Genomic DNA, 25435 nt, shown 5'->3' with positions numbered 1-25435 from the left:
AAGGAAGAAAATCACAGCACAAATTAGGAGGTGCACCCCCTGCAGGATAAACTCACTCTCAAACTAAACAAAACAATTCAGAGAACAAATAAAGTCTACCAAAGCCAAATCTGAATTAAATTTGACTTCCCAGGCCAAAGACAACCACAAGGCATTATTTAGCTATGTCTGCAACCTCAAAGGCAATACACAATTGTGTGCAGAGCTCATTGTAAATGCAGCTATCTATACTGAGCCAGAAGATATAGCAAACCTACTGGCTGACAAATTCAGCTCCAACTTTATCCCCTCAACCTTCCCTCAGGAAATACCACCAAATATAACCCTCGCTATCACTAGGGAACAGGTCCTTAATGCTCTCTCTAAGGCCAAGAATCTACAGTTGTGTACCTACCATAAATGCAGATGTTAGAGTGTATTCACTGTTGTAGTCATTACACTTGGGTTATCCTGCTGGCAGGCTACCCACAGTTGGCCTGAATTCCAAAGTCCTGGGTCTGCATCTTATTGCAACCTGTTGAAATAGTAAGGTGGGGCTGTACTGCACCTGCAAGAAAAGCATTTACCTGTTCTAATACACAGGACTGCTTCATGCTGACCTACGTTTGCTCCTAATGGTTAAAAAGAGGATTCTACAGCCAAAGTCCCTGTTCTGGTCGGGACGTATCTCATGAAACGGTCTCCCTTCATATGCACACACAACCAGTTCATGCAGAGGTGAATAGTCAGAATAAAGCAAAAGATAATTTCACATTTCTTCTGTCAGGTTGTCAAAGTGAAAAGAAATATTAGAAAAAATGTGTGTTATATGAGCTTTATTAATACTTCGGAGTCAATGCCTAACATGTCCCTTTCTCTTTCCTGGGGGGGGGGGGGGGGGGTAGCCATAGTGCGAAACACATTTTCCACTCTAATCTGTTAACTTTTTAAACTACTATCCCGTTACTTTTAAATGCATGTGTAAGGTTATGTGTAAGGAGCCGTAATCCTATGCATTTTCACAACCCCAAGGAAACCTAAGATCATCTGGACTAGATTTTTGGCTCCAGCGGTGTAAGGGCATAATGACTGCAATCATAAACAACAAAGTATGCTCCGTTTACTTTGGTGGCCCTTCTCGAAAATCAGGGTAAACTCGCTAATGTTGCCTTTGCCTGTCCCGTTGCAGGGGAAGCGAGACAGAAGCTGAACTCTCCTCCAACGCCCACACAAGCCCTGCAGCGCGCGCTAAGTAGTTCAGCTAGCCCGCTCCCGCAGCAGTCTGCCTGGCGAAGCTCACCCGCACTCTGCTTTGGTGCAGTCGCCAACCAGCCAGCACACCGGCAAGGACCTGACCAGCGTCTCCCTCAGCTACATTGCAGAACTCTACTTCTGGGCTACTGTCGCTGGAAGTGGGATGGTATGTGCTATGCACTGGTCGCTAGTCCCAGTGCATTCTATTCCAGGACTAAGGGTCATTACTTGCTGAGACTCACCCCAGTATACTGCCAACTGGCTGCCCTGCGGATTTCGTTCAATGCCTGACAGCTACTGGTGGGTATTCTGAATCGTTTATTGGAAGTAATAACTTTCTTGGTTAATGTTTAATTCTGTACCACAAACATATATGCTCTTTAGCTAAAAACACTCTTCTAACAGCCACGTGTCAGCAATAAAATATATATATATAATTTCCAGTTCCTGTCCTGCTCTGTCCAGTGGAAAGTTTGAAAGCAATTCCAGAAACTGTTGAATATGTTGAAGTCATTCTTTCAGGGGAAAACCATGTTGTTAACTGGTTTGCTTGCATATAAAGCAGCAGTCAACATTCCTAAGTCAAAATTATACACAGTGCCAGTGACAGAGGCAAAATGATAAAAGAAAGCAGAAAAGATTATTTTAACAAGGTTATTAAAGATTGTTTTAACTAACAGTATATAAGATGTTAGAATGGATTTAACTGTTTTTTAAATAATTAGAAAGAGATATTGAAGTTTAGGTGAAATATTATGCATTTATTAATTTATTTATATTATTTATTAATTTATTTATTGTTCAGCTCTTCAGTTAATGTGAGACTTTTTTTTTTTTTTTTTTTTCTCTTCAGTTAATGTGAGACCTTTTTTTTTTTTTTTTTTGGTCCTCACCTGCCGTTTTGCCCCCAGACCATTTTTGTTAACCCAATGCGGCCCTTGCAACTGAAAAGGTTGGACACCCCTGCCCTAGAACCTCTCTTCTGGTGGAATCACAACATTAACAGGATGTATAACAGAAGGAAGAAAATCACAGCACAAATTAGGAGGTGCACCCCCTGCAGGATAAACTCACTCTCAAACTAAACAAAACAATTCAGAGAACAAATAAAGTCTACCAAAGCCAAATCTGAATTAAATTTGACTTCCCAGGCCAAAGACAACCACAAGGCATTATTTAGCTATGTCTGCAACCTCAAAGGCAATACACAATTGTGTGCAGAGCTCATTGTAAATGCAGCTATCTATACTGAGCCAGAAGATATAGCAAACCTACTGGCTGACAAATTCAGCTCCAACTTTATCCCCTCAACCTTCCCTCAGGAAATACCACCAAATATAACCCTCGCTATCACTAGGGAACAGGTCCTTAATGCTCTCTCTAAGGCCAAGAATCTACAGTTGTGTACCTACCATAAATGCAGATGTTAGAGTGTATTCACTGTTGTAGTCATTACACTTGGGTTATCCTGCTGGCAGGCTACCCACAGTTGGCCTGAATTCCAAAGTCCTGGCCCGGCGTTGGTTGCTGTCGCCTCTTCCCGGACGTCAGTGCGCCAGGGGTATACAAGATGCAGCCGACACCATTTTCTTCAGTTTTTCTTGCCCCAGATGTCAGATGCCCCCAAGAAGGTAGGCAATACATATTGCTTATAAAAACATACAGTAAAATAAAAACAATACCTTCATCTACAAGCAAATACACCACATAGGTTGTATAGGATAGAGAAGTATAGATAAGTCCCAGCAAAGAAAGGAGGATGGAGAGTGGGTAACCTGGACTGCAACAGTGAATACACTCGAACATCTACATTTATGATAGGTACACAACTGTACTATGTTCATCGTGTTTCACTGTTGCAGTCATTACACTTGGGTTGAATCCCAAAGCAGAGGTAGGGCGGCTGGGTCTAAATAGGATTAGGAGTGGCTATGAGGCCTTGCAGAACTGCAGTGGCAAAGCCTGCTCTGGATTTAGAGTAAAGAGGTAAATGATAATGCTTGGTAAAGGTGTGCACTGAGCTCCAAGTTGCAGCTTCCAAAATTTCCTTGGTTGGTACTCCTCTGAGAAAGGCTGCTGCCCTGGTAGAATGTGGCCTAATATTCTTAAGCACTGACTTGCCATGCTGTGCATAGCAGAAACTAATACAGTGTCCTATCCATTTTGAAATGGTCTGCTTTGAGATAGCCTTTCCTTGTGATCATGCAGCATATGCTACAAACAGTTGCTTAGTTTTTCTGAAAGCCTTTGTTTTGTCCAAGTAGAAGCGTAGCTGCCTGTGTATGTCCAAAGAGTGCAGAAGTCTCTCCCCTTTATTCTGGGGATTTGGGTAAAATGTTGGCAAATGAAGGGTTTGGTTAAGAGCCACACTGGATACTACCTTTGGCATAAATGTTGGGTTTGTCCTTAGAGAAACCCTGTCCGGATGAAAAATGATAAAAGGTTCCACTGCCATTACTGCCTGTAACTCTGAGACTCTTCTTGCTGAAGTTCTTGCTAGGAGCAGAGCAGTTTTCCATGATAAGAATTTTATATCAGCTGTACTGGCTGGCTCAAAAGGAGGCAGTGTGAGCTTTTCTAAGACAAAGTTTAGGTCCCATGTAGGTATCTGTGCTCTCCTTGGGGGTCTTCTGTTTTTTGCCCCTCTGAGGCACTGTCTTAGCAGTGGATGTGAGAGGTTCTGTATTGTAATGAGCTGAAATGGCAGAGGCATGGACCTTAACTGAAGATAAGGAGAGGCCTTTGTCCAGCCTCTCAGTTGGGTATTGTAAAATCTGAGGAATATTTGGAACAAGTGGTTCAAGTCCTTGTGCCTGGTCCCAAGCACAGAATCTCTTCCATTTTTCTGCATAAGATTTCCTGGTGCTGGGCCTCCTGGCTTCCAAAATGACATCCAAAACAGCTTTAGAGAGAGGTGTGCTCTGAGTAGCTATATTATCTGCCATGCAGCCAGCTTTAAGGTTCTGAGTTGGCTGTGCAGGATCTGATTGTTTTTTTTGAGTCAGAGGATGAGGAATTTGAGGTAAAGCCCAGGCTGGGCCTTGAGACAGGCTCTTTACGATTGGGTACCAGTGCTGGCGTGGCCAATCTGGAGCAATCAGAATCATTTTTGGCTTCTCTGGTCTGACTTTTAGGAGCACCTTGGGAAGGAGAGGTAGTGGTGGAAAGGCATAAACTGTTAGGGTTTTCCAGATGAATGATAGGGCATCCACTTTCCATGCTTGTGAGTGATAAGTGCTTGTGCAGAATCTCTGTAGTTGGCAGTTGTGAGGGAAGGCAAAAAGATCTATGTCTGGGCATCCCCACTTCCTTGTTATCATGCTGAAGACCTGTGGATTTAGTTTCCACTCGTGAGGATCCATGAGGTTTCTGCTTAGTTCGTTTGCCAGAGTATTTTTCTTTCCTGGCAGGAATTGTGCCTGCAGATGTACTCGATAGGTCAAGTGCTGTGTTCCACAAAGTCATGGCTTGCCTGCAGAGGGGGTAGGAATGTGTGCCCCCTTGCTTACGTACCACATAACTGTAGTCCGTCTTTAGTAATAGTTGTCCTGGATGTAGTAGATCCTTGAAGGCAGTCAGGGGATTCTGTACAGCTACCATCTCTTTTTGATTGATGTGAAGATGCATTTGGTCCGTGGGCCACCTGCCCTGAATACATTTTCCTGCCATGTGTGCCCCGAGGCACAATCCGATGCATCTGTTATTAGTGTCTGCCTGGCTGTGGGTAAAGTGAAAGGCTGTCCCTTGTTGTGGTGACAGGCCAGTGCCCACCATAGAAACTCCTGTTGCAGGCAGGGAATAAGAGTTATTACTGTTTCCAAGCTGTGGCAATGTTGAGTCCAAACACTTTTTAGATACCACTGTAGCTTCCTCATATGCAGTCTTGCATATGGAATTAGCAGGATGCAGGATGCCATGAAGCCCAAAGCCTGCAGAATTTTTCTTGCAGGTAGCTGGGTCTTTGTTGCCATCATTTGAAAGTAATGAGTCAGTTGCCTTTGCTTGTCTGGCGTGAGATAAGCCATCTGGGTAGTTGTATTTAAGCTTGCACCCAGGAATATTATCTCTTGAGAGGGCACTAGTTTTGATTTATTTTCGTTTACTGTGTACCCAAGGCAAATTAGTAATCTTTTTACAAACGCCAGATGCTTTAGTAGAATGTCCTTGCTCTCTGCTTGAATAGGGCAGTCGTCCAAGTAGGGATATATTTGAATTCCTTTTTGTCTGAAAATTGCAATTACTGGTGCCAGGCATTTTGTGAAGACCCTGGGCACAGTAGATAAGCCAAAGGGAAGTGCAGAGAATTGGTAATGCATTGAGCCAGCTATGCATCTGAGGTATCTTCTGCAAGATTGTCTGATTGGGACATGCAGGTATGACTCTGAGGTCCAAAGTAACTAGCCAAGCCTTCTTGCTCAGCATGGGTAGAAGTTGTTGCAATGTCAACATTTTGAATTTTGGAACATCCAGGAAAGTATTTAGAATTGACAGGTCTAGTATTGGTCTCCTGGCTTTGTCCTTTCTGGGTACCAAGAAAAGTCCCGAGTAAAATCCTTGCCCCTGTTCTTGCTGTGGTACTTTTTGAATAGCTCTCATGTCCATGAGAGCATAATTTTGTTTTTGTGCCTCTGCCCATTGATTTTGTGGCAGGTCTGGCATACCTTTTGACCTTGGTAGGGTGTGAAAGTGGAACATGTAACCCTGAGAAACAATATTTAGTACCCATTTGTCCTGGGTGATCATGCGCCAGTTTTGTGAGAAAAATGCTAGTTTTCCCCCCTAAGGGTGCTGCCAAGTGCTTGGCATTTGTAGAGGGAAGTCATTGGGACTGTTTCCTATAAGGTTGTGGTTTGTCTTCTCCACCTTTGGGGGTTGAAGCACCCCATTGTTTAGGTCTGTATGAGCCTTGGGGCTGAGATCTGCCTCTTTGTGGCCTGTCTGACACTGGAAAGGACCAATTTTTAGGCCAGTTTCTGCTAAATCTAGGTGGCTGAACCTGTAAGAAATCCTTTACTGTCTGCACTGATTTTGCTTTATCCTCCATTTTCTTTAACAACTCTTCTGCCTTAACACCAAACAAAGTATCATGCTGTAATGGAGCATCCAATAATTTTGCTTTAACACGATCAGGTAAACTTTGTTCTTTTAACCAAGCATGCCTTCGAATGACAGAACCTGTAACTGCAGCTCTGCAAAAAGCCTCTAATGAATCAAAACCACATTGCAAAGTATGCTTTCCCACTTGTTCAGCCGCATGCAATAAATCCTGCATTTCCTTATTATCTGAACATTCTGAGCTTGTAAGCATTTTCTGTTTTAGCAAAGACATGAGGTACTGTTGATATTTAAGCATGTGAAACTGGCAGTTTAAAGCCCTTACAGCTAAAGTAGCAGAAGTGTAAACTTTTTTCCCCCATCTATCCAGAGCTCTAGAATTCCTATCAGAGGGAACAGGATTTTTTGCAGTGGAAGCCTTGACCCCTTTGGGACCCTGAGAAATTGTTTCTGGGTCAGCAGCAGGGTTTTTATAAAGAAATTTATGGGAGTCTGGAACCCTGTTGTACCTATCTGGCTTGACTGGTGCAGGGGGTAAAGAATCAGGAGACTCTTGCCACCCCCATAGTGCCTTTTTTAGACAAGGCTCAAATTCTAAACCCACCGCCCTAGAAAACAATAATGGAAAAAAACTAAGGGTAATGCTGCTCAATGCCAGAAGTCTAAATCTCAAGATGCACGCCCTCGAAGCCCTCCTCAGTATGGAGAACATTGATGTCTGTGCTGTGACTGAAACCTGGTTCAAGGCTCCTGAGAGCACCCCGGCACTATCAGGTTTTGCCTCATATCATGCGTTCCGGCCCCAAAACCCGGACCGTACCACAAAAGGAGGGGGTATATCCATATTCATCAAGGATACCCACACCTCCAGGCTGGTGGCAACTCAGGAAGCATCAGAGATCATTCAGGTGCAATTAACCATTGGCAAAACTGCTCTACAGTTTGTAGCATGTTACAGGCCACCCTCTCATACTCAGGAACCCCACACAGCCTTCCTGAAGACACTGGAGAGTATAAATGTCTCTCCAAACACCATCATATTGGGTGACTTCAACTACCCAAACATAGACTGGGAACATTACTCAAGCCCCAATACCCCAACCCAAAGGTTCCTGGAGTTCATAATCTCAAATGCTATGGAACAACTTGTCACCATTCCCACAAGAGGTGAAAATATACTAGACCTGATCATCACAAACATGGGGACAAAATGCTCCACACCGGAAGTATATCCCTCATTGGTGAGATCAGACCATAAACTAATCTCACTGGAGATCCACATCCCGCCCCCACCCCCAACAAAAAAGACCACAGTGAAGAACTTCTCAAAAGCCAACTTCACACTTCTTAAGACTGGTGTGGTATCCTTCAAGGCCCTGAGCCATTGGAAACCACAACCCACGCTGCTGAATCCCTTACAAATGCTTTCTTCGAGCACCTCCAGGATTGCATGGATCAAGCAATCCCAAATAAAATCAAGACCCTTTCCACCAAAGGCAAGAGCCTGATCTGGTGGACCCCAGCCATAAACAAACTTTACAACAAGAGGAGAAAGCTACTACAAGATAGAGCAAAATCCCTAAAAGGGAAGACATCTCTGATCAATACTAGTAAAAAACTACGATCACTCATAAAATCATCCAAGGCCAACTTTGAGAGAAAAATCACCAAGGACTCAAAAGACAATCATAAGGCCTTCTTTAGCTATGTTAGAAATCTGGGTGGAAACTCCCAGATATGCTCAGAATTAGTCCAAAATGATACAAAAAATCACTGAACCCACAGACATTGCAAACATACTGGCAGACAGGTTCAGTGAAAATTTCTCCCCCCCCCCCCCAAAAGGAGAAATATCTATCCCAGCAGAGTGTAGCCTCCCAATCATCTCAAATGCCCAGGTGAGAGCTGCTCTCTCTAAAGCTAAAAACACAGCATCAATGGGACCGGATGGTGTCCCCGCTGTGTGCTACATGAACTCAATGAGGAACTAAACCCACACATAAGGCTGCTGTTTAATCTTAGCCTTACCACAGGATACATACCCAAAGAGTGGCGTACAGCAACTGTGGTCCCACTCCACAAAGGCGGTGCTTCTACGGACCCTGGTAATTACCGCCCCATAAGCTTAACAAGCCTGGTCTGTAAAGCTATGGAGAGGATCATAATGGAACTCATAAATAAAGACATAGGGGACCTACAGACATTGGATCCTACCCAATTCGGCTTTGTCAAGGGCAGATCATGCCTCTTGAACTTGGTCGACTTTTTTGAAACAGTCACCAAGGCCATTGAAGAGGGTAAGGCAGTTCACACAGCCTACCTTGACCTTGCAAAAGCTTTCGACACAATACCCCACTCGGGTATCATAGAAAAGCTCACCAGCTTAAATGTAAACCCATATGTCACAAGATGGGTTGCAAACTGGCTCAAGGACAGAACCCACAGGTTTAGAGTTGCTGGTGCCATGTCAGACTCCTAGCCGGTCACAATCAGTGTCCCACAGGGCTCAGTCCTGGGCCCCCTCTTGTTCGGCATCTACTTTTCAGAAGTGCAGGCAAACATAGGAGGATTGTGGCTGACAAAGTTTGCAGATGACTGCAAACTGGGCGCCATAGCTGAAAATCCATCAGACAAAGATATCCTTCAGAGAGGTCTCATAGAAATGGATAACTGGTGCCACAGCCATGGCCTTAAGCTAAACGCCAAAAAATGTATAGTCATACCCTTTGGTAAAAACAAGGTAACCCCAAGTTACCACATAGGTGGCAATCCATTAAGCACAGAAGAGGTTATCAGGGACCTGGGGACCCAAGTTGACAGTAACCTTTCTTTTGACACTCACATTGCCAAAGTGGTTAGGAGGACCTTCTACATTGCCCACCTGATTATGAAGGGATTCACATCCAGATCAAGGGAGGTCATTGTTCCCCTGTACTCTTCACTTATCAGACCAATGATTGAGTACAATTCCCCATTCGGAATGTATCTTACCCGACACCTGCAGCAATTGGAAACACCCCAAAAGTTCCTCACCAAAAGGATAAAGGGGCTCAAAAATATGCCATATCCTGCCCGATTGAAGAAACTCCAGCTCTATTCAGTCGCATACCGTCTGCTCAGAGGTGACCTGTGCCTGACATACAAGGCCATGTCCAACCCGGAATTAATGGACATGCTCCACCTCAAAAAATCCAAATCCATCAGAGCCACAGGAGCAAGAGACTTAAACCTCAACACGGATATAAATAGGATGTGCTGGAGGGACAGATTCATCACCCAGAGACTCCTTATGCTGTGGAACAGAATCCCGGTCCATGTGAGACAGAGCACCTCGCTGGCTCTGTTCAAGAGGAATCTTGACCAGTGGATGGGAGATCGTAGGTTTACCCCGGGGATCATCTCTGTATCACTGCTGGACAGAGGCACGGCAAACTAATGGGTATAGTATTCTTCAACCTAAGGGGTGGTGAAAGCCACACAACTCTGGCTAGGCTTATAAATGCCCTAGGGCAGATAGCCTAGTATGAACCCATGAACAAACTGGATTCAGAAAAAAACATAAACAATATCTAGTACAGGGGGGATAGCAAGGGGCTTGTGCTGGGGCAGTAAAAGAAAGTCTCTGAGCCTTTTCTTGGATTCTGAATAATCCTGGCTCTCCCAATGGAAATGCTCCCTCATGGTGTGCAAAGCTTCCCCAAAAGAATATTCCTCAGGAGGAGAGGCTGAAGGGATAGATTCTTCAGCGTCAGAGTCCTCATAGGGAGGAAGAGAATATCCCTGTTCTGAAGAGGAATCAGAGGAAATAGAAACCTGGTCAGAGGAGTCATAACCAGTGTCTTGCCTAGGCCTTTTATCAGGAGAGGGATGGGAACCCCTGATCAAAGTAATTAAGTCCTCGGCCATTTTAAGCATCTGTTTCTTTGGCATGGAGGACTGTCCAGGAGAATGCTGTACTTGTTTCTTTGCCTTTAATGGTGTTTTAGACTTTGCCTTGGCTGCCTTGATAGTAAGCTGTGTAGGTCTGAAAACACCCTCAGAAGCCGATGCCTGCTCAGCGGCTCCGGACCCATCTGAGGGAATAGTTTCTGTAGGCCCAATACCTTGAGTTTCCAGAGGCCTAGTTGTCTCCACGTGGGAGTCAGAGGCGGCCTGTGGCTCTGAGGTAGCGGGTGTCAGGGCTGCGAAAGCACCTCACCGAGAACCGGCGACTGGCCTAGAAGAGGCTTCGTCGTTGGTTTTTGACCTCGGATGCCTGTCCTTTTGTTTATCTTTGTGTTTTTTATGAATTCCGGTCGTTGGCTGTTCCGACAGCATTATGTAGTTAAATCTTCGCCCAAAGTAATGTAAAGCAAAATCAAACCGACGCTTAATAGTGCATTGGTTGAATCTAGCACAAAACCGACAGCTAGCAACATTGTGATCAGGGCCTAGGCAAGGAATACAGTAAGAGTGAAAATCCTTATGAGGTATTTGCTTCCCACAAGAAATACAATTGTTAACTTTTACGGACATCGGTCTGGAGCAAGAACATTTTTCCCCAACGAGGTACTTAGCTTTATTGAAGACTTCTGAAATTTTCGAAATTGAATTTCAGAATCAGAGTCGGCCGACAGGCACTTGCGAACTGCTTTTGCTTCAGGCACCGTGCGGCAAGAAAGACTGAAGAAAATGGTGTCTGCTGCAACTTGTATACCCCTGGCGCACTGATGTCAGGGAAGAGGCGACAGCGACCGACGCCGGACCAGGACTTTGGAATTCAGGCCGACTGCGAATAGCCTGCCAGCAGGATAAACCAAGTGTAATGACTGCAACAGTAAAACACGAACATCACTGCATCAATGGGCCCAGACAATATCCCATGATGCTTTCTAAACAGCATGAAACATGTCCCATCAGGCCTAATAGAATTAGCATGAAACATGACATATCAAGCCCTATGGAATTGCTATTTAACTGTAACCTCCAAAAAAGCTTTGTACCTCATGAATGGAGAACAGTAACTGACACCCATCTGCAAATAGGTGGGCCATCTACAGACCCATAAGTCTCACTAGTCTCATATGCAAAGTCATGGAAAGAATTATCATGGAAATGATCAATAATGATATAGTAAACTCCAGACACTGGACCCAACCCAATTTGGTTTGGTCAAGGGCAGGTCATGTCTACTCAACCTGGTAGACTTCTTTGAGAAGGTAACCAAAGGAATGGATGAGGGCAAAATGGTTTACACTGCCTACCTTGACCTGGCCAAGGCATTTGACACACTAGCCCCCTCTAGCATTGTTGACAAACTCAAGAGGTTTGGCACAAACACTTATGCCACCCAATGGCTAGCCAGCTGGCTCACAGACAGAGCCCAAGAAGTTAAAATTGGGGAGTCCCTCAGGAATCGGACCTGGGACAGCTCCTTTTTGATATTTATTTCTCTGAAGTCAAGGCCAATGCCAATGGCTCATGGCTGACTACATTTGCAGATGCAAATTAGGAGGTGCCACTGAATCCCACACTAATGCAAATGTTCTTCAGGAAGGGCTGACACAGACAGACAACTGGTTTTGGAGCTATGGACTCAAACTAAATGCCAAGAAATGCATAATAGTATACATCGGGAAGTCATCAACCCCTGGTAACTATCATATTGACAACACACCCCTTAGAGTTGAAACAGTAGTCAGGGACTTAGGGACACACATACAGTAATCTAGTCTTGGACCATCGTGTATCTACAGTAGTGATGAAATCATTCTATGTTGCACAACTTTTAAACAAAGACATGCCATCTAGGTACAAAGAAGTCATTGTTCCACTGTATTTGGCATTCATCAGACCAATCACTGAGTACAATGCCCCTTTTGGTATGTACCTAACCAGGCATATCCAACAATTGGAACGTCCACAGAAGTTCCTCACTAAAAGAATACATGGAGTAACTAACATGTCCTCTGCAGATCACCTCAAGGCCCTATCCCTGTATTCTGTCTCCTACAGGCTGTTGAGGGGAGATCTATGCATGGCATACAAGGCATTGTCAGATTTCACTCTGATGGACCTCCTGCATAACCACAAAAAACAAATAGTACCAGAATTACCCATTCTAAAGACTTAAACCTTGCCTGTGATATAAACAGGATCTGATAGAGAGACAAGTATGTATCCCGGAGAGTATCCATCTCTGAAACAGGCTCCAGATCCATGTGAAGCAGAGTTTCCTCCCTAACCCAATTCAAGTGTAACTTGGACAACTGGATGGGGAATGAGAAATTCATTCCTGGTTTGGCACCTATGTCTCTAATGGACACAGGCAGCCAGTAAATGGTTCATCTCTCAGGTCCCTACTTGTACATGTTTCATCTCCCAAGTCCCTGCTTACATTTATCAAAGGTACCAGAACTTGTCAAAGATTTGCTATGCATGGCTAGGCTTAAAAAAGCTCTTGTGGTCGTTGGCCTAGTAAACACCTATGAACCTATATGCAAATGACCTCATTCAGGGCATCACGTGTTCCAGCTACATGGCTTCTGAATGCTCATAACTTTTTAAATCTTTGTGATTACATTCAGAACAATAAAACCAAACTCAAGGTCACACTGACAACCTATTCAATAAAAACTGGAAAAAAAAAAAAAAAAAGCCAAGCTAGGGATTTCACTGTATTACACCTTAGATCTTTTGTAATGGAGGTCCATGGAATATATGCAAATGATCCCTTAAGGACATCAATTGTTTCAAGTGGTTCAAATGTGCACATATTACACACACACACACACACACACACACACACACACACACACACACACACACACACACACACACACATTTATGTTGACTATCTACTGTATACTGTTTACCCAGCTTCCAAAACTGCCATAGGACTTCTTTTTTGTACCAAGATACAGACTGAACCAAAATACTCCTTCCTACATTACCTTTGAGACTGGGTTATTCACAGCCAAACTACTGCACAAATGCCAAAAGAATTCTTCACCTGTCATTACACTAACCAGTCTCATGTTTCTTTTCCAGTCCATGTATTTTACTGGTACCAACTGTTACATCACATATGCCACCTGCAGAAAAATCTATTTATCCTCAGACTCTTCAGCTCTGAACCACTGGCAAAGAAAATAAGGGACTCTGTCCGATATTTTATTTATTTATTTGCAGTTGTTTATCCAGGATAGTCCATTGGGCCTAATGAACCCGTTTTCAATTGAGTCCTGGGGAGAAAAGCCCCTAAATAAATATTACACAAAGATTAATACACACACATAGATTGCATGAAGATTACAGAGGTAAACAAACTAAGCTTAATATACACACATAGACTAGACTGCAGGTTCATTACAGAGGTAAACAGACTGATCAAAAGTATTTCAATCAAAGGAAATGATATCAAATGTTTTTTTTTTTTTTTTTTCCAGTTGAAACGAGGATGGGTAGTTAGATGGAGTATATTCAAGGATATAATTTGTATGGTAGTAAAGAAAAGCTAGATCTATTTGCAGATGATATTTTACACCTGACAAAACCAGAAAGAGACATTACAGTGTTGTTGAACATTTTAAAGACAGTTTCAAATCTTTTCTAGATACAAAATTAATGAAGCTAAAACAAAGGCAAAAGCAGTAAATTATGCACCCGCACACAAATTGGTTCAGCAATATCCATATTTACAGGGACATGATAAAATGAAATATTTAGTAGTATGAATTAAAATGATTCTGGTGTGGCAGCTAAGGATACGTGGGAAGAGGCTAAACAAAAGATAATACAAAAACAGAAAACTGGAAGCTCTCTTTTATGGACATGGATAGCAAGATACAAGCAGTCAAAAGGTTTAGTATATTTAGTCTTGTACACAGGTCAGGCATATTTTTATCAACCAGAGAAGCTGTGGATAGCAATTAATAAAACAGCTAAATGGCCTTTATCTGGGAGGGGAAGATAGCAGGAGTGAAGTGGGATAAAATGATTATTCCAGTAGAAAAGGGGGACTGGGATTACCCAATTTGAAGGGGTATTTCACAGCTACACAGTTAAGGCTCCTATACACATAGCACAAGCAGAAAACTATAATTCAAAGTAGAAAGGGATGGTGTTGAAACAGGGGGGAAGCTCAAGAAACAAGGACAGACTAGGATTTTGGATGCAAGCCTTTAAGGAGAATAACAATAATCATACAGAATATTATAGCTATAAAGAAAGTATTCTAAGAACTAAGCTAACATTTGAATGGAGAAAGAAGATTCTGCCAGTGGGGAGGACTGCAATTAGGGATATAGACAATAGGCAAGTGGGGGCTGGAATTTGTTGGAGAAAAGAGGCAAATAAGCCAAGGTATTGGGAGCAAATAACTACGCAGTGAAAGGTAATACAATGGGAAGATGTCAAGAATGTATTTGGACTACAGGTTTGAGATTGCCTTCTCTACCAAGGAATGAGATCAGAGTATAGGCAAAGAGAAAGAAATAGAGGGTCCTAAATAAGACCAGCACTGGTACAGGGTCTAGTGGAATTTAGAACAGAAGGTGCCACTAGAAAAGGAATAATTAGTACAGCATATCAAATATTGCATGATAACTATAAGAATCAATCAGAGGAGGTTAGAAAGGATTGGGAAGAGAGATTGGACAAGCAATTCACAAAGAAACAATGGCAGGATATATGTATGTCTCCCAAATATGCAACAAAATCTAGAAGATTTAGGATTTTTGCTGGGAAATGTTTACAAAGATATTTTTATAGCCCAGAAAAATTTTCCTTCGGTAGATAATAAATGTTGGAGGAGTGGCTTGGAGGAAGCACTTGGAACATATTTTATGGGAATGCTGGGGGGTTGGCATACTTTAAGAATTCCCTGCGTGATGCACTGTTGGAAATGCTAGGTGACAGAAAAATTCCAACTCCAAGAACATCAATACTTTATTGCAGCAAAGCTTTCAGATATGAATCCTTCTTCAGTGCAATATGCAATCTGTAACATTCTTTCAGTTTTTGTACACCAAGAGTAAAATCATGTGAGCACGGCCAGCTAATCACATCATCTCTACAATAAGTGAATTAACACTTTAGCTTAGAGATATAGCAGTTTCTTAAAAAGTTTCCTTAAAAAGTTCTCAGACATACTTTCAATTCAATTTATAAATACATACTAGAACTATATAGTTTAAATAATTCTAATAAAATATTTATTACAAAAATGTTTTACATGTTCAAATTATTTGCACATATACAAAAAAAGACTACACATATATGCATAGACACACATTTAAAATACCTAGTGCAGTTGTATTTGTCTAGTTGCTAAAACTGGCTTAATACTAACCATGTTTATTCAACCCTGGTAATAAATCTGCTTGCAGTCTTAGGATTCATGCATATTCTTTACTCTCCAGAAGGTTATTAACATCATCCCCTCTTACTAGCTTATACACCATTTCCATCACCCTAAATTTAAAGGTGTACTCGGTACCTTTCTCTAAAATATGCTCACTTTTCACATTCTGCTGTATTTGTCTACGTATCTCTGACTTATGTTCTATTACTAGTAAAAACAGAAGGAGCAACTTGGCTGATACAGAGTCACAAAAATGAATGGAAAGACACTCCTCAGGTTAAAATCCAACTTTAATTCCACTGCAGGTCAGATAAGCGCTTTCACTCATTCAATTGAGCTTCATCAGATCATGTAACAAAGACCTTCAAATACATAGGCTACTTATATACAAATATTACATCTCCTAATAGCCTATCAAAAAGCTGCTGCCTTACTTATATATTCATGAGATAATCTAAACATAACAAATACATATATATATAAAATATAAACATATGGTAAGCACTGGAAAGTGTATATAATAATAATACAATGTATATAATATATATGAAAAAACTTGTCATTGCGTTAAAACATATATATGAGCACTCAATAATACTCTAAAAATATATATATATATATATATATATATATATATATATATATATATATATATATATATATATATAGTCAGCAAATGTATATTTTAAAAACATATATATTTTCATTTATTATAAAATATATGAACATTCCTCCGTTTGTTTAACATAGGTTTAATGGAAGCTCTCTCATTAAGACCTAAACCCCTATCTGCTCTCAATCTGACTATCCACATACTCTCCCTACTCTCAGTATGGTTCCCGATGTCACCCCCTCGTATACTGGGTTTGATGTTCTCAAGGGCTCTGAATAAAAAGTAATGTTCAGGACCTGCTTGAACTACATGCTTAGCCAAGGCATTATGAGGTGAAGCCTTCCTAATATGGTAAAGGTGTTCTCTTATCCTGTCTCTAAAACGACGGTTGGTTTTCCCAACATAGAACGCATCACATATTTGACACACTGCCAAATAAACTATGTGGATAGTATCACAAGTGGCTTCAGCATGTATGCTGAAGTTAGTGTGCATATCAGGATGTTTAAAAAACGGATTGGGGTCAAGAGAATTACAATAGTTACAGTGTCCACATGGTTTAGTATGTTCAAGAGACATTGACCTTTCATCCCTTTTAGAATAACATAACATTCTCCTCAAATTCAATTTATTCCTATATAAAAAAGAGGGTTTAGTCCCCACAAGTTTGCCAATAATGTCATCAGTACAAAGGATAGGCCAGTGTTTCATAATAATGTTCTTAATCGCTGGACAATCAGTGCTGTATGGTAAAGAAATCCTTACATGAGCTGATCTACCCTCTCTACCATTATCTAATGTGATACACCGATCATTAATAACTGGTCCAAAATAAGGGGCTGCTCTATTCAATCTAAGTTCATCGACATCCAAAAGGTTGGACACAATCTCTTGTGAGCTATAGCCCCGTTCTTCTAGCCTTGTTTTAAGATCACTCACTTCTGTTAGAAAACCTTCTTCTGTGGCATTTAGCCGAGAGGTTCTCATCCCCTGGCCTCTAATAATATTTTTAAAAATGTGCTGTGGGTGCATACTGTCACGCTGTAATAGAGTGTTAAAATGACAGGGTTTCCTATAGACACCTGTATTAATCAAACCACATGCTAACTTCTCTACATACAGGTCAAGGAATTCTATCTTATCTCTAGAATAATTCATACTGAAAGTTAAGTAATCAGTGAGATTGTTCAACACAGTATGGAACACACACAAATCATCAACATTACCTCTCCATAAAACAAAGACGTCATCTACGAAACGTCTATAAAAGATTACATGTTGCTTAAACATTTCTAAATTAAAGAGACTCTCAGATTCCCAAAATGCCAAAAACATGTTAGTGTAGCTATTGGCACAAGGTGTGCCCATAGCTACGCCACCTCGCTGTTGGTAGAACTTATTATCGTAGGTGAAAAAATTATTGTTCAGGATAAGTTCAAGGAAATGTATAAGGAGGTCTACTTTAACTGATGTATATTCACTATGTAACAAGAGATACTCAGTGATGTAAATCAAGCCAATATTGTTTGGTAATACAGTAAACAAAGACTGGATGTCAAACGTTACAAATATCAAGTTATTGAGATCACAAATGCCACCTAAACAGTCATATAAGTCTGTTAGAAACTGTTTGGAGTCTTTGAGTACAACTCTATTCTTATTCAATATAGGTCGTAAATGTTTCTCAACATAAATTGATAGATTTTCAGTGATCCAACCTTGCCCTGACACTATGGGTCTCATTGGTGGGTCAATGGGATTCTTATGAATTTTAGGTAACCCATGTATTGTTGGTATAAGGGGATTCTTAACAAAAAGATAGTCAAACAATTCTTGATCCAAAATATCACCTCTGAACATATCTAATAGTATATTGTTTACGTGACTAATAGTAGCTTGCACTATTTGTTCACTAGCTACTAGATAAAAATCATCATCCAAAAGTTTAATCATAGCATCGTGATATTTGCTGGTGTCCATCACCACTATCCGACCACCATTATCAGCTGGTTTGATAGTTATAGAATGTAAGGACTGATGTAGACTAGCCTGCTCTGCTGTACTCAAAATTACCATTCCTCCTATATTTCTTAAGAGAAAAATAGTCATATAAGTCATCCTCAGTTAGTTTCAAATATGCCTCAACTAAGGGATGATTGGGTGGTACAAAATTACTAAGCTTCTTAAATTTTAATGGTCTAATAGAGTTGATATCTGTCAATTCACTATCAGTTTTATCATGAAATATCAATTTGAGCATAAGGTTTCGACAAAAAAGCCTCATGTCTATAACGGTGTCAGTAAAGTTACTGTGTGCACTTGGTATAAAATTAAGGCCTTTACTTAATAACTTCTCATCATATTCCGTTAGCACATATCCTGAAATGTTATGTACCATAGAATCTACTGGTATTAGAGCTTCAGCTGTATCTAATTTACTTTGTTCCTCCACATCTTCTTTATGGTCTGATGTGGTACATACTCTTCTGACAATTTGCGTTTCTGTCTCCCCCTGCTCATAGAGTGTCCCCTTATTATGTTCTTGTCCTTTCGGACTGGAAGGGGAAAAGGGAGCTCACTCGCTACACCTGTAGTGGTAGTGGTATATGTTTTGTGAGGTAACTTTGATCTCACAGTGCCATCATCTACTGGCAACCTCTTGTTAACCGGTCCCTTCACAACATGCACTGCAGGGTATAAGTTAGTTGTATCTATGGTATTATTCACAATAGTAGGCTGACTACTTTCTTTAGTAATTGTTGTAGTAGAACTAGCTTCACTATCAGTATGTAGAATAGTGATGACATCATCAGTATCATTAGAAATAATAGTGTTGTCAGTATTAACTGCAGTTTGTACCCCATTACTAGGAGATACATTATTTCGTACACAGTTAGTAGTATTCACAGCTTCACAAGCATTATTAACGTTATCATAACCAGCACTAAGTTCAGAATTTGATTGTCTCACACTAATAGGGTCATCAGATTTAATAGTAACATTATGATGTCCATGTTTCGGCCAAACAAAGACCTGTCCTAAATTAAAATCTCTGTGATCTCTGGTTATCTTGCTTCTCTTCTGTTGGAGGAGTTTCTGCTCTAAGGCTGATATCCCATCCAACAGGCTTTCAAAAAGTGGTTCTACTACAGTACTTGGGAAACAAGTAAAAATCTTCTTCTGTTGTCTCTTAATACTATTAGTAAGTTTTGCCTCTTCAGAGGCAAAAAAGTCAATAAGCAACTCCATATACTGTTTGCTTACCTCCAAGTTCAAGCGCTGCCACCTTGAAAGCAATTCAGGATAATGTTCGCCCTGGTTGGGCATGTTCAATATACGTAAACCTCTCGGTACAATTTTACTGTCCAAACAATAACGAAAGTGTAAACGCTGTGTTTGCAAGCGTTTAAGATGTGCAAAATCCTTCTCTAAGCCATCTAACAAACGTTGTAGCTCATCCAGGTCCGGTGTTGCCATATCAGCATCATCAATGCGCTCCAAAGCGCCGAATTGCCAGGAAGTAACTGTTGAACAGACGAGATTCTGTTCAAACCTCTTCTGTAGATGAGCGACCGAGCCCAGGTCTACACCTCGGGGCTCGTAGTCAAGCTCAATATCTACAGTTTCACTTTGGCTCTGCATTACGACAAATAACTAGTGCAAAAGCACAATGATAAGTAAGACGGCCAGATATAACTGTATATGGAATAAAATGCAAGCAAAAGCTGTTCACTGAAAAACGCTGTTCCTTGATAATAGACTCTGCTCCAAAATCAGCGTGAAGAGAATAAAGTTAATAAGACAAAAACAAACCACTCGCTGATGAATAGGATGAACGCCAGGTGCTCCAAATAAACTTGAGTAATGTTAGTAAAAACAGAAGGAGCAACTTGGCTGATAAACAGTCACAAAAATGAATGGAAAGACAAACTCCTCAGGTTAAAATCCAACTTTAATTCCACTGCAGGTCAGATAAGCGCTTTCACTCATTCAATTGAGCTTCATCAGATCATGTAACAAAGACCTTCAAATACATAGGCTACTTACATACAAATATTACATCTCCTAATAGCCTATCAAAAAGCTGCTGCCTTACTTATATATTCATGAGATAATCTAAACATAAGAAATACATATATATGAAATATAAACATATGGTAAGCATAGGAAAGTGTATATAATAATAATACAATGTATATAATATATATGAAAAAACTTGTCATTGTGTTAAAACATATATATGAGCACTCAATAATACTCTAAAAATATATATACGTGTATATATATATATATATATATATATATATATATATATATATATATATATATATATATAGTCAGCAAATGTATATTTTAAAAACATATATATTCATTTATTATAAAATATATGAACATTCCTCCGTTTGCATCCCCCCTACATTTTTAAAGGAATAGTGAAAGCACAACTTATTAGAACAAGTAAGTTAAATACTAATGACAGCAAAAATAAGCTGCAGATGACTGAACTGGCAAATTAATTTAGAGAGAGAAGATATGCAAAATCTGTGGTGGATGAGCTAGTAAATTAAGCTTTTAATAGTAGAACAGGACTAATAAAACCTATTTTTAATAGTGACTAGACCTGTAGTATAGTGAATAAAGAAGAAGAAAATAATGTTAGATATCTAACTACCTTTAATACTAAGACTAGGGAAGTAAGGAAAATTATTGAGAATAACTGGAACATCTTAATGGCTATGCCAGAACTACGTCAGATACTATAGCAATAACCCACGCCTGGGTGTGGGTAATGCTGGATTTACCCACGGTTGGTGTGGTTTGGTCCCGAGGGCGAAGCCCGAGGGACCAAACAAAGCCAACCGTGGGTAAATCCAGCATTACCCACACCCAGAAGTGGTTATTGTTATATTAATGACATTATTTAAGAAAAGAAATAATTACTTTTCTTAAATAATGGCATTGTATAATGCCTCTTTACTGCTCTTCCGCAGCTGTCTGGTATTCTGCGGCAGTTCTGATGTACTGTGCATGATGTACTGTGCATGCCTACGCAGTACATCAGAGCTGTGGGCAAAAGCACTGTTTCGCTATGTTAAATGGGTTTAACATAGCGAGACAGCTTTAAAATAAGCAACGGAGCTGTCTCGCTATGTTAAACCCATTTAACATAGCGAAACAGTAAAAAGCAATGGAGATCTTGCGATCTCCGTTGCTTTTAAAGTGTCTCGCTATGTTAAATGGGTTTAACATAGCGAGACAGTTTAAAATAAGCAACGGATATCTCCGTTGCTTATTTTAAAGCTGTCTCGCCATGTTAAACCCATTTAATATAGCGAGACAGCTTTAAAAGCAACGGAGATCGCAAGATCTCCGTTGCTTTACATTGTGTCGCTATGTTAAAGGAGTTTAACATAGCGAGACAGCTTTAAAAAAAGCAACGGAGATCTCCGTTGCTTTTTTTAAACCTGTGTCACTATGTTAAACTCTTTTAACATAGCGAGACAGTGTTTTATACTAACGGAAAAAGTCCGGGCAGCCGGACCTTTTTCCGTTAGTATATTGAGGGATTTACAATGGGCACGCTGTTTGGGCTGGCCAATCAGCGTGCATGTTTTAGGGGAGGAATTGTATAATTCATAATAAGTCAGATTTCACATATAGGAATTTAAAGAACTTAAAAATGCGATTGTGCTATAAAGATTTTAGGCATCAGAAAAGAGCTCAGAAAATATGTACAACAGACATACACCCATGTTTGAACTGCAGTTGCTGTACTGATATTTTTATGAAGGACAACAATATGTACATCCATCCAGTTTCAAATAAAACATATTTTTTCAAATGTACAGCAACATGCAATACTACATATGTAATATATCTTGCTACCTGCCTAAAATGCCCCTCATTTTATGTTGGGAAAAGTAAGGAAACTAAAGGAAATAGTAATAGAACATAAGTCAGAGATACGTAGACAAATACAGCAGAATGCGAAAAGTGAGCATATTTTAGAGAAAGGTACTGAGTACACCTTTAAATTTAGGGTGATGGAAACAGTGTATAAGCTAGTAAGAGGGGGTGATGCTTCTGGGGAGTAAAGAATATGCATGGATCTTAAGACTGAAAGCAGATGCATTACCAGGGTTTAATAACATGGTTAGTATTAAGCCAGTTTTAGCAACTAGACAAATACAACTGCACTAGGTATTTTAAATGTGTGTCTATGCATATATATGTATTCTTTTTTAGTATATGTGCAAATAATTTGAACATGTAAAACATTTTTGTAATAAATATTTTATTATATAGATAGAATTATTTAAGTAGGGTGGCCTAATGGTTAAGGTGTTTGCCTTACAAACATAAGGTTGAGGTTTCGAGTCTCACAAGGGATAATTGGCTAAGCTTAAAATGGCTCACAAGGGCAGTTACTCTAGTACTAATCTAGAAGTATATAGTTCTAGTATGCATTTATAAACTGAGTTGAAAGTATGTGAGTACCTTTTAAGGAAACTTTTTAAGAAACTGCTATATCTCTAAGCTAAAATGTTAATTGAATTACTGTAGAAATTATGTGATTAGCTGGCCGTGCTCACATGATTTTACTCTTGTTTTACAAAAACTGAAAGAATGTTACAAATTGTATATTGCACTGAAGAAGGATTTATATCTATCTGAAAGCTTTGCGGTAATAAAGTACTTACGTTCTTGGAGTTGGAATTTTTCTGTTACTCAGCTTTTATTTTCTAACTTCTGGTTTATCACTACATCCATCTTTGGTCTTAAGGAAATGCTGGGTGGGCAGACTGGTGTGATATAGGAGATGATTTTTCTGAGCTATGATACAGAATCAGAATTGCATAGATGTAGTAAGGCCTTGCTGTGTCTAATTATGGTGGCTGCCAAAAAAAGCAATTACTAGAAAATGGAAATAAAATCTAAACCAACTATATTAGAAGTAGTGAATATAGTAACACAGATAAAACAACTGGAATTGAGATCTTTAGAAAAAGGGTAGGAGAAAACTACAGAGGGAAAAAAAAGGGAATTGTAGGAACAATACATACAGGGGAGGAATGAGTTTTAAAAGAAGGTAGGGCTTAAAATGATTTGACTGAAATTATTGGGTAGATTGTAAGTGATGTATAATGTTTGCAGCTAGGAGTGGTCAGTATGGTTTGTGATGTAAAATGCTTGCAACTAGGATTGTATCAATGTGGTTTGTTTTCATTTATACAAATGTGTGACTGCTTATGTCATAAGTGATGGTTTAATAAAGATGTTTCTTGTTTACAAAAAAGGGACAGGAATTGAATAATTCATGAAATGTTGCTTAGGTCATATGACATATAGCAATACATGTGAAGTATAATGTTTGTAAACGTGAACTTATTAATACAGTTTGATTACTTTTGTATAAATGTAAATTTGCCTATGTCGTGACAATTCAATAAAGGTGTTTAAAAATAAAAACTTCTTCAGCTCTTTTCCAAATATGCATTATGACGATATACAGCTTCAGTCATTAACTTCATGTACTTCATGTTATCTTACAATATCACGCGCCATAAAACTCACATAGTTCCTTACAAAATGGTACCCACTTATTTAGCAACAAGTCAAACCATCTTCTTAATGTTTTCTCAAATCGATGGGTAGAGCTACTACCTCTCGTTCCACCTCACTGAGCATTTCTTCCTCAAAATTCACCTCTTCATGCTTTTTCTCCATTTCTAATGCCATTAATGCATGGGCAATGTTGTCATGCAACAATGTTACCAAACTCAACGATTAAAACCTTAAAAGCTGTGCCAAGCTTCACCTCATGTAAAGTTGCGATCAGAGACGGCTTTCAATCATGTGAAGCACTGTGAGACCCCACCCCAAAAAAGTATTCTTGTGAATCAACACTGCTGCATGCCTCCGTATCATCACCAAAACAATATACTTTACATCTTTATATAATGTCGCTATTTTAAGTCAGTACAAAGGACAATTCAACAATGCTGACCGAAGCAGTAACCCACTGGTGTCATCCTTTTGAGCGGATTTCAGCTTATGATTACACTCTCCAGGGCTGACCCCTGCAGTAACATACTGGTACCCTCCTTCCACACTTATGACTGCATGCTCTGTATCCTCTTTACCATCTAGTGTTTTACATGAACTAACATCCCAGGGCTCTCACATGTAGTATGTTCATCGAGCTTATATCTCATACCATCTCAGATATCTGTCTGGATAAAAACCTAAATAGGGTTTATCAAATACTCTGCCGTTCTGATTCCTATAACTTCAATGACAAATCCAGCTAATAAAATGACAGCACTAGCATTTCACAGTAGGCCAGAGGGGAGGCCACTATCAGGATAAGCAAAGTCACTGTCACCACAAAATTACTAAAGAAAACAGATGCAAAATAATTTTAAAAGATTCAAGGATGAGACTTAAGCCAACTGAAAAGAATAACAAAGTTGAGAAACAGCAGAATTAAGCCACGACAAAGGACCTTTATCACTAACCTGACAGATTAATAATCAAGTGAAGCAGCAGAAATACTGGAGCTGGATGACAGAGTTGGAACAGTCCCCACAAACAAGCTCAGGCACACAGGTCGGTCCCCACAAACAAGCTCATCCGCACAGGTCAGTCCCCACAAACAAGCTCAGCCGCACAGGTCGTTCCTCACAAACAAGCTCAGCTGCACAGATCGTCATAGCCCACCCTCATTAGCTGATAGCTATAGCTACCTCCCAGACTGACCATATGGAGGCATGTCCAACAGCAGGTCATGTGGTCAGTGGTCCATTAGTACGAATATTGCTATTTATTTCCAAGGGAAGAATGCCCTCCAGTAATGTAAAAACATCACCATTACACTGTAAACAACCAGATTCCACATTCAACAAAACCTTAAATGTTCAAGTACAACCAACAAATGAATGTCAGATATTTAACATACAGTCAAGTAACATCTCATTACGATTATACGAGAATCTCAATACCTTCTGTAAGTCTGAATACATTTCCTTGAAAAGCAAATAATGCAAAATGAATCCATTTTATCTTACTCCATAGGGTAAATAAAAACATGACTGCAGCACAGCTTTTTACCTGATGGACGAAGAAGAGGATCAGGGACTCTTACATCTTCATCTGAGAAAAAAACATTTAAGTGCATTAAAACTTTAGCA

General features: G+C 40.1%; 1 protein-coding gene across 1 annotated transcript in view; it reads right to left on the bottom strand.

Moving 5' to 3' along the window:
• CLN3 (CLN3 lysosomal/endosomal transmembrane protein, battenin) overlaps window positions 1–25435 on the bottom strand; it is a 310689-nt gene that overhangs the window by 257363 nt on the left and 27891 nt on the right. Inside the window, exon 2 of the mRNA XM_044085059.1 lies at window positions 25356–25397. Within this exon, the coding sequence (XP_043940994.1) occupies window positions 25356–25397 (42 nt within the window). The remainder of the gene's footprint in view (window positions 1–25355; window positions 25398–25435) is intronic.

The sequence above is a fragment of the Protopterus annectens genome, chromosome 10.part0, assembly GCF_019279795.1.
Source record: "Protopterus annectens isolate FY-2018-M chromosome 10.part0, PAN1.0, whole genome shotgun sequence".
NCBI classification, from domain to species: domain Eukaryota; kingdom Metazoa; phylum Chordata; order Ceratodontiformes; family Protopteridae; genus Protopterus; species Protopterus annectens.
This window is presented reverse-complemented; position numbering and strand designations above follow the sequence as displayed.